The sequence below is a fragment of the Symphodus melops genome, assembly GCF_947650265.1.
Source record: "Symphodus melops genome assembly, chromosome: 7".
NCBI lineage: Eukaryota > Metazoa > Chordata > Actinopteri > Labriformes > Labridae > Symphodus > Symphodus melops.
This window is the reverse complement of record NC_136697.1, coordinates 724,825-734,999: the sequence shown is the minus strand read 5'-3', so window position 1 is coordinate 734,999 and position 10,175 is coordinate 724,825. Positions and strand designations below refer to the sequence as shown.

The window sequence follows — 10,175 nt, the reverse complement described above, 5'->3', positions numbered from 1 at the left end:
ATTATAAATGACTAAAAGGATGTGACTAGATCTACAGAAAGTCCAGTGAGGTATCAAGGAGCCGCTGATCATAGTTTCTCACTGGACAACAAGGTAAGCATATCATGAAAGTTCTGCGCTTTCACTTAATCCAATCCTCAGAGCTTCCGTATAAAATACCACGCTTAGTCTGGCACTACAGGGAAATGGACTTTCTGATTGAATTAAGAAAACAATATCAAAACCATGATGCTTGTATCCGTATGAAGAGTATTATTGTAACCATGTTTCACAGTATTATACTGTCCAAAATATAACCTCTATTGTGTCAATTATCAACATGAACTGGTATAGCTATAATGAAAACAACCAGCAGAATATAAATTAAACTTTGATTTATTAATAAATAAAAAAAACAAAAGTAAAATCAATGTAATTTAAAATCTTAATATCAATATATTATGTACATGAATCTGTTATTTACATTTATTTTGATTAAAAACAAAAGGTATACTACAGGATAAACCTGGCTCTGCCTGTGCTGGACAGCCGGACACACGTCCTGATTTTAATGCTGCTGGGCCTTCTACCAGGAAATGGAGACACTCTTCTGGCTGGCAAGTGGTGGTCTCCAGAGTGTTTGGGATTCTACACTGTCCACCGCATCGTCTAATGACCGGGTTTGCAGGGCTGACTCGACTGACGGTTGCCATGTCACAAATATTGGTGGTCTGGTGGTACCTCCTCCAGGGCAGACACCTCTGCAGACAGCTGGTCCCGCCAGGGAGCACCACTGACTGTCTCCAAACCGTCCTCCCCCTCATCCTCTGCCCCATCCTCCTCAGCCTCATCCTCTGGGGCCACGATGTCACCTGCCCCGAGGCAGATGTTGTGGAGGATGGCACATGCTGTTATGACCTGAAATAGTAAATGATAAAAAAAGGAAAAGATTATAGCACCTGAAAAATAAATCCTCCCGTTTGATTTATTGTTATTAACAATTGTAAAATGTCCTATTAAATGATTACTTACATGTGGTAGAAAGGTGTGGTGCACCTCCAGCGCTTGCAGGAAGATGGCACGGAACCTCGTCTTCATCATCCCAAAAGCATGCTCTATAATGGAGCGTGCCCTGGAGTGACAGACATTGAAGCGCTGGGCTCCCACACCTCGTACAGGCTGTTTGTAGGGAGTGATGAGGGGAAGTGGGTGTTGGAGGCACGGGTACCCCCCGTCTGCCAGGATGAACTGCCCTGGAGGAGGGTAGAGTCCACGCCTATAGAGTGGGCTGTGCCTGAGCACTCGTGCATCATGCACAGACCCAGGCCAGCCCACATAGGTGTCCATGAAACGGCCCTGATGGTCACAAACAGCCTGCAGGATGATGGAAGGGAATAGTTTTCTGTTCCTATAGCACTGACCATCAGGGCCGCCCGGTGGCTTGATGCGGACATGGCAGCCGTCTATCGCTCCAGCTGCTCCTCTGAAGGCCCTGTGTCTCGCCAGCCCTGCAAACCCACGGGAAACTGCCTCCAGGTCTTGAGGAGTGGTGGGGAAGTGGATGACCTGGTGAATGGCCACCACCTCCTCAGTCATCCTATGAACGATGCGGTGGACAGTGGAACGAGGAATCCCAAAGGCTCTGGAGACCACCCTGTGCGATGTTCCACTTGCCAGCCAGAAGAGGAACACCAGGGTCTCAATTGTAGCACCCCATTCGTGTCTCCGATCCTGGTAGAGAAGGCCCAGCAGCACTTGCAGAGCCTCCCTGCTAAGCCGGAAATCAGGCCGTGTGTCTTCCTGCTGGTTGAAAAACCTGTCCAGCACAGGTATGCTCAGGTTTATCCTGCAGTATGTACGAGGATTAGCCTATTGGGAAAACACAGAGAAGGAAATTCATTATAAACAATAACTTGATTAAATGTGGAAAAGCTGAGATACCTGCTTTTTGTCTTTAGATAGCGCTAGAGATAACACTTGTGAATTGGCACTATACAACTAAAGGTTTATTGATTGATAAGCCATATAAACTACGTTTGTTGTTGTTGTTGTTAACTAACAAAGCTTAAAGTTAATGATCAAATTAAAGCTAAAGTACAAACATGTTAACCAATCTGAAGGTAAACTCACCTGTCCATGGTGCTGACTCAGCCGGAGATAAAGCACACGTCGGCGCATATAATTCTCCCTCTCTCTCTTTTTCAGAATCATAAAAAACTGTACTATCAAAATAAATAAATTAATTATATCTCCTGGCTCCATTGTAAATCTAAAACAAATAAACAAAAATATAAAAATTAGGTGTTTGCGGTTGAGTTGTGTTGATAAAACGGTGCAATCAAAAAACGGACACTCTCAGGGTTGCTAGGAGACCGCGTGGATCAGCCTTCGCGGTCCACGGAGGGTGTGGCCTTCATGGACCGCGAAGGCCACACCCTCCGAAGGCTGCAGCCTCTGGAATGGGACACAGCGAATTTGACTGCCTGAGCATATACAGAAGTTAACCGTTACGTAATGTGAGCAACAGTGGGACATAAACGAATCACAAAAACTTGATTTAAATATTTGTAGAGGTGTAAGTAATTTATAAAAACTGTATAAAATGTAATTAAATTACAAACATTTATTGTTAAAGGCAGAATCAAAGACTTTCACACATTTTAAATCACTTTTTGTTGATTCAAAGTGTGGTGAATTATCTTATTTTGGTAACTTTATAAAAGTTTAAGAGTGCTCTGTGGACACCTGCTGGACATGCTCTGTACTGCACTTTGTCAAATATCTCTGAGCCTGTTCAGTCTGTCAACATGAAACTTCATACAGATATTATAGACAAGTTGAGTAAAATATCCTGAACATTTCAACCTAATGACCCGTTGTATGGTACATTTATTGTGTTTTAAAAATGGAAATAAAGAAAAAAAAAGCAAAAGAAAACTTTTTTTGTCTGATAAATCATTTATCACACGTCCTGAATCGAGGATTCAAGAAAGGCTAACACACTACATGAACCCTCAGAGTCTTTACTTTCTCCTGATGATATGAACATGTGTCTGCCTCGTAACATCCAATCAGCATAAACAAACTAAAACTGTTACATCGAGAGGCAAAAATATATGGTAATGTAAAGAATGTCTCTGAAAGAAAAAAGAAAATATATAAAGTTAGAGAGTGTGTGTGATGTTATTAGCATGACATATAGAGCAGATATGCTTCATGTTCAGACTATGAAAGTAACATTTTATCCAGTTATATTAAATCATCTAAAATCTGAATACAAAGCTTCAGTCTCTGACTTTATAAATCAGCTGAAGCTGCAGCAGGAGAGAGGAGACTTGTTTGTAATAAGAGTCAAAGAGTCGGATGCTGGTGGACAAGTGGTTAGTTTGAACTCCACATGTACACAGACTTTAGTCCTTGACATAGATTTAGGTAGCCTACCGCGAAACCGCTTTTTGCACGGCCTATTTAAAAAAAACGCGGCCTTGAAATTATGGCACGGCTTGACCTAGGCCGTGCAAATATCTACATTTAATAGACGTGCTTACTACACGGGTGCGCTAAATATCTGATTAGGCTACATTCTGGCAAAGAATATGTTTGCCGAATACCGGTACTGAAAAGCTTAAACCTGATCCTGTTTACGTTTCTACAGCCACCTGTGCCCTATTTGGTAGACGCCGTGTCAGCCGGATGACGATAGCCGCTATGTAAATAGCGTCATATGATAGCAGCTAACCGCTAACAGCTAACCGCTAACTAATGAATTCAACAAAGGAGAAAAACGCAACATAAACAAAACCAACGCTGGAAGACATCCAGCAGTTCATCTTCTCTGTCACTGACATGTGACTCTTTATTACAAGAACTCAATCAAGCTTTGTTTCAGAGAAGGCTGTGATCGGCGAGGAGAAATACACACGTAAACAATCAGCTGTGTGTTACAGTCAATGGTTTAAACACGGCGGAGTTTTGTTTACCGACGTAACACGGGAAGTGACGATTTTTTCAACCAATCAACGGACTGCAGGGTTTAGCTCCACCTTTTCGGGTCAGCGCCACATTCGAAAATGCTGACAGATGATTGACTTATCAAGGTCTAGGGATCTATTATTACTGGATGACACATGTAATATTATGAATTTATGTGTTTGTTTGTTTTTTAAAGAAAGTGCAGAGAGAAGCAGTGGGCCAACAAAGGGGTTAGACAAAATGAACCAAGTGAGTTGCAGTCAAATGACAAAGGGGTGTGTCAGGGCAGGGGCTGTACAGTAAATCAACATTATCAAGCTTGGGAAAACTAAAATGTGTAACAATGCATCTTATTGAACAGAATGCACCATTTAGAGACTTATTTAAGTTCATCAGTGACTCTTAAACCTGTCATCTTACTAACAATGTTTTTAAATATAATTAAAAAAATAAATTTAAAAAAAAACTCACCAACAACCAGCTCAATGGTGAACTGCTGAGGAGGATGAGATGAGATCAGATGAGGAAAAATACAGGTGTAGACTCCACTGTCGGCCACCTTCGTCTTCCTGATCTTTATGGAGGCGTGGTATCAGGTCTGTGGGGTCAACCTGAGCGCGTGACAGGCAGAGGGTGACATCATTAGGACTCACCTGGTTCCTCCGTTCTTCTGTCCTTTAATCTTTTAACACGCGGAGGATGCGCGCGACCCCAAATACAAACGTTCAGACTAATTAACTACAAAAAGACGTTTTTTTCTTATGACTGTAAACATAACTACAAACATATTATATATAGTTTGAAAGCTCAGGTTTTCGTTTTTACGGAGGAATTAAAAATGACTGTTAAAGGGTCAAATACTTTAAACAATGACGTCATACTTTACCGTTTTCCTGATCTTTATGGAGGCGTGGTATCAGGTCTGTGGGGTCAACCTGAGCGCGTGACAGGCAGAGGGGGACATCATCAGGACTCACCTGGTTCCTCCGTTGTTCTGTCCTTTAAGATGCACTCTGAAAGAAAAAAGAAAATATATAAAGCTAGAGAGTGTGTGTGATGTTATTAGCATGACATATAGAGCAGATATGCGTCATGTTCAGACTATGAAAGTAACATTTTATCCAGTTATATTAAATCATCTAAAATCTGAATACAAAGATTACAATACAAAGGCGTGCAGACAGTCTGTAGAGATGGTAGAGGTTGCATGTAGACAGTCTGTAGAGATGGTACAGGTGGCGTGCAGACAGTCTGTAGAGATGGTAGAGGTTGCATGCAGACAGTCTGTAGAGGTGGCGTGCAGACAATCTGTAGAGGTGGCGTGCAGACAGTCTGGAGATTCAGACTGAAGGTGACATTCATCTCAGCCTCATTTCATCCTGTCACGGTTTGTGTGTTTATTCTGCACAGTCAGCTGATAGGATGAAAACACACATGTTCACTACAGCTCACTGGGACTTTGGTGATTTCTCAATGGTCCCAGTTCATTATCTCTCCTGTCACTGGTGATTCATCAAACAGAGTCCCAGTTTAGATTTGAACGTTGCTCTCAGGTGGACACATTTACCTGATGGCTCAATGGGACTGAATCCCTGTATACACTGCTTTGAGCTGAATCACTCTGACCTGAGTCTGAGCACGCTAAAACAAAGACACATTTAATTATTATGAAGGAGAATCTCACCTTGGATGTACACATAGTTGCTGGAGTTGATCTGATGACAGATGGCGTCCTGTGTGACCACACAGCTGTAGGTGTCGGTCTTGGTCACAGTCGTTTGGAGGATGATGTCGTAGCTGCCATCTTCATTTTTAGTGACTTGTGGTTCTTCAGTATGAAGGATGTTTCCAGAACTGTCCCTCCACTCCACTTTAGGTAAGGGAGAAGCTCCTTTAACGACACACTGCAGCACGGCCTGGTCACTTGTTTGATCAAGAATTTTGAAAGTCGGCTCTCGACATGCAACTGTGAACAGGGAATAAATAAGAAATTATTCAGGTTCTTTACAGCATCAGAAATGTAATCATGTGAATCCTCTGGTCATCACATATCTGATTAAAGAGGTTTATAAAAGGAGGAATAGAGAAGCTAAATTCATGTCTCAATGATAAATCAGATTATTTGTCCCAGCAGGCTGACATGTTGAAGGACCCTGTAGACCACCTGACCTGAACCCCCTTCATCAGAGCTGCTAGGTGTGGAGGACTCATTGTTATATTAACGTACAAAAAGCTTTGATTGAGTCCTTTAAACTGACGTGTTGTGAGTCTTTACGTCACAAACTGAAGAAAAATGTCCACTGAAGTGAATTAGAAATACTTTAAATATTCCTGAGTGGTATCAGGTCTGTGGGGTCAACCTGAGCGCGTGACAGGCAGAGGGTGACATCATCAGGACTCACCTGGTTCCTCCGTTGTTCTGTCCTTTAAGATGCACTCTGAAAGAAAAAAGAAAATATATAAAGCTAGAGAGTGTGTGTGATGTTATTAGCATGACATATAGAGCAGATATGCGTCATGTTCAGACTATGAAAGTAACATTTTATCCAGTTATATTAAATCATCTAAAATCTGAATACAAAGCTTCAGTCTCTGACTTTATAAATCAGCTGAAGCTGCAGCAGGAGAGAGGAGACTTGTTTGTAATAAGAGTCAAAGAGTCGGATGCTGGTGGACAAGTGGTTAGTTTGAACTCCACATGTACACAGACTTTAGTCCTTGACATAGATTTAGGTAGCCTACCGCGAAACCGCTTTTTGCACGGCCTATTTAAAAAAAACGCGGCCTTGAAATTATTGCACGGCTTGACCTAGGCCGTGCAAATATCTACATTTAATACACGTGCTTACTACACGGGTGCGCTAAATATCTGATTAGGCTACATTCTGGCAAAGAATATGTTTGCCGAATACCGGTACTGAAAAGCTTAAACCTGATCCTGTTTACGTTTCTACAGCCACCTGTGCCCTATTTGGTAGACGCCGTGTCAGCCGGATGACGATAGCCGCTATGTAAATAGCGTCATATGATAGCAGCTAACCGCTAACAGCTAACCGCTAACTAATGAATTCAACAAAGGAGAAAAACGCAACATAAACAAAACCAACGCTGGAAGACATCCAGCAGTTCATCTTCTCTGTCACTGACATGTGACTCTTTATTACAAGAACTCAATCAAGCTTTGTTTCAGAGAAGGCTGTGATCGGCGAGGAGAAATACACACGTAAACAATCAGCTGTGTGTTACAGTCAATGGTTTAAACACGGCGGAGTTTTGTTTACCGACGTAACACGGGAAGTGACAATTTTTTCAACCAATCAACGGACTGCAGGGTTTAGCTCCACCTTTTCGGGTCAGCGCCACATTCGAAAATGCTGACAGATGATTGACTTATCAAGGTCTAGGGATCTATTATTACTGGATGACACATGTAATATTATGAATTTATGTGTTTGTTTGTTTTTTTAAAGAAAGTGCAGAGAGAAGCAGTGGGCCAACAAAGGGGTTAGACAAAATGAACCAAGTGAGTTGCAGTCAAATGACAAAGGGGTGTGTCAGGGCAGGGGCTGTACAGTAAATCAACATTATCAAGCTTGGGAAAACTAAAATGTGTAACAATGCATCTTATTGAACAGAATGCACCATTTAGAGACTTATTTAAGTTCATCAGTGACTCTTAAACCTGTCATCTTACTAACAATGTTTTTAAATATAATTTAAAAAATAAATTTAAAAAAAAACTCACCAACAACCAGCTCAATGGTGAACTGCTGAGGAGGATGAGATGAGATCAGATGAGGAAAAATACAGGTGTAGACTCCACTGTCGGCCACCTTCGTCTTCCTGATCTTTATGGAGGCGTGGTATCAGGTCTGTGGGGTCAACCTGAGCGCGTGACAGGCAGAGGGTGACATCATTAGGACTCACCTGGTTCCTCCGTTCTTCTGTCCTTTAATCTTTTAACACGCGGAGGATGCGCGCGACCCCAAATACAAACGTTCAGACTAATTAACTACAAAAAGACGTTTTTTTCTTATGACTGTAAACATAACTACAAACATATTATATATAGTTTGAAAGCTCAGGTTTTCGTTTTTACGGAGGAATTAAAAATGACTGTTAAAGGGTCAAATACTTTAAACAATGACGTCATACTTTACCGTTTTCCTGATCTTTATGGAGGCGTGGTATCAGGTCTGTGGGGTCAACCTGAGCGCGTGACAGGCAGAGGGGGACATCATCAGGACTCACCTGGTTCCTCCGTTGTTCTGTCCTTTAAGATGCACTCTGAAAGAAAAAAGAAAATATATAAAGTTAGAGAGTGTGTGTGATGTTATTAGCATGACATATAGAGCAGATATGCGTCATGTTCAGACTATGAAAGTAACATTTTATCCAGTTATATTAAATCATCTAAAATCTGAATACAAAGATTACAATACAAAGGCGTGCAGACAGTCTGTAGAGACGGTAGAGGTTGCATGTAGACAGTCTTTAGAGATGGTAGAGGTTGCATGCAGACAGTCTGTAGAGGTGGCGTGCAGACAATCTGTAGAGGTGGCGTGCAGACAGTCTGGAGATTCAGACTGAAGGTGACATTCATCTCAGCCTCATTTCATCCTGTCACGGTTTGTGTGTTTATTCTGCACAGTCAGCTGATAGGATGAAAACACACATGTTCACTACAGCTCACTGGGACTTTGGTGATTTCTCAATGGTCCCAGTTCATTATCTCTCCTGTCACTGGTGATTCATCAAACAGAGTCCCAGTTTAGATTTGAACGTTGCTCTCAGGTGGACACATTTACCTGATGGCTCAATGGGACTGAATCCCTGTATACACTGCTTTGAGCTGAATCACTCTGACCTGAGTCTGAGCACGCTAAAACAAAGACACATTTAATTATTATGAAGGAGAATCTCACCTTGGATGTACACATAGTTGCTGGAGTTGATCTGATGACAGATGGCGTCCTGTGTGACCACACAGCTGTAGGTGTCGGTCTTGGTCACAGTCGTTTGGAGGATGATGTCGTAGCTGCCATCTTCATTTTTAGTGACTTGTGGTTCTTCAGTATGAAGGATGTTTCCAGAACTGTCCCTCCACTCCACTTTAGGTAAGGGAGAAGCTCCTTTAACGACACACTGCAGCACGGCCTGGTCACTTGTTTGATCAAGAATTTTGAAAGTCGGCTCTCGACATGCAACTGTGAACAGGGAATAAATAAGAAATTATTCAGGTTCTTTACAGCATCAGAAATGTAATCATGTGAATCCTCTGGTCATCACATATCTGATTAAAGAGGTTTATAAAAGGAGGAATAGAGAAGCTAAATTCATGTCTCAATGATAAATCAGATTATTTGTCCCAGCAGGCTGACATGTTGAAGGACCCTGTAGACCACCTGACCTGAACCCCCTTCATCAGAGCTGCTAGGTGTGGAGGACTCATTGTTATATTAACGTACAAAAAGCTTTGATTGAGTCCTTTAAACTGACGTGTTGTGAGTCTTTACGTCACAAACTGAAGAAAAATGTCCACTGAAGTGAATTAGAAATACTTTAAATATTCCTGAGTGGTATCAGGTCTGTGGGGTCAACCTGAGCGCGTGACAGGCAGAGGGTGACATCATCAGGACTCACCTGGTTCCTCCGTTGTTCTGTCCTTTAAGATGCACTCTGAAAGAAAAAAGAAAATATATAAAGTTAGAGAGTGTGTGTGATGTTATTAGCATGACATATAGAGCAGATATGCTTCATGTTCAGACTATGAAAGTAACATTTTATCCAGTTATATTAAATCATCTAAAATCTGAATACAAAGCTTCAGTCTCTGACTTTATAAATCAGCTGAAGCTGCAGCAGGAGAGAGGAGACTTGTTTGTAATAAGAGTCAAAGAGTCGGATGCTGGTGGACAAGTGGTTAGTTTGAACTCCACATGTACACAGACTTTAGTCCTTGACATAGATTTAGGTAGCCTACCGCGAAACCGCTTTTTGCACGGCCTATTTAAAAAAAACGCGGCCTTGAAATTATTGCACGGCTTGACCTAGGCCGTGCAAATATCTACATTTAATACACGTGCTTACTACACGGGTGCGCTAAATATCTGATTAGGCTACATTCTGGCAAAGAATATGTTTGCCGAATACCGGTACTGAAAAGCTTAAACCTGATCCTGTTTACGTTTCTACAGCCACCTGTGCCCTATTTGGTAGACGCC

The 10,175-nt window shown here is 41.8% G+C and overlaps 1 protein-coding gene across 1 annotated transcript; it reads right to left on the bottom strand.

Moving 5' to 3' along the window:
* Positions 1-464: 464 nt before the first annotated feature.
* On the bottom strand, positions 465-1,896 carry LOC306827061 (putative nuclease HARBI1). The gene is made up of 2 exons (XM_079348694.1): positions 1,036-1,896; positions 465-897 (listed from the first exon to the last, which is right to left on the bottom strand). The coding sequence occupies exons 1-2, from the start codon at positions 1,573-1,575 to the stop codon at positions 694-696; spliced, it is 744 nt and encodes a 247-aa protein (XP_079204820.1). The 5' UTR covers positions 1,576-1,896; the 3' UTR covers positions 465-693.
* Positions 1,897-10,175: the final 8,279 nt, after the last annotated feature.

Coding starts and splice junctions, on each gene's coding strand:
- LOC306827061 (XM_079348694.1), bottom strand. CDS start 1,575: ATGACTGAGGAGGTGGTGGCCATTCACCAGGTCATCCACTTCCCCACC. Junction 898..1,035: donor TCTTCCTGCAAGCGCTGGAG/GTGCACCACACC, acceptor TTACTATTTCAG/GTCATAACAGCATGTGCCAT.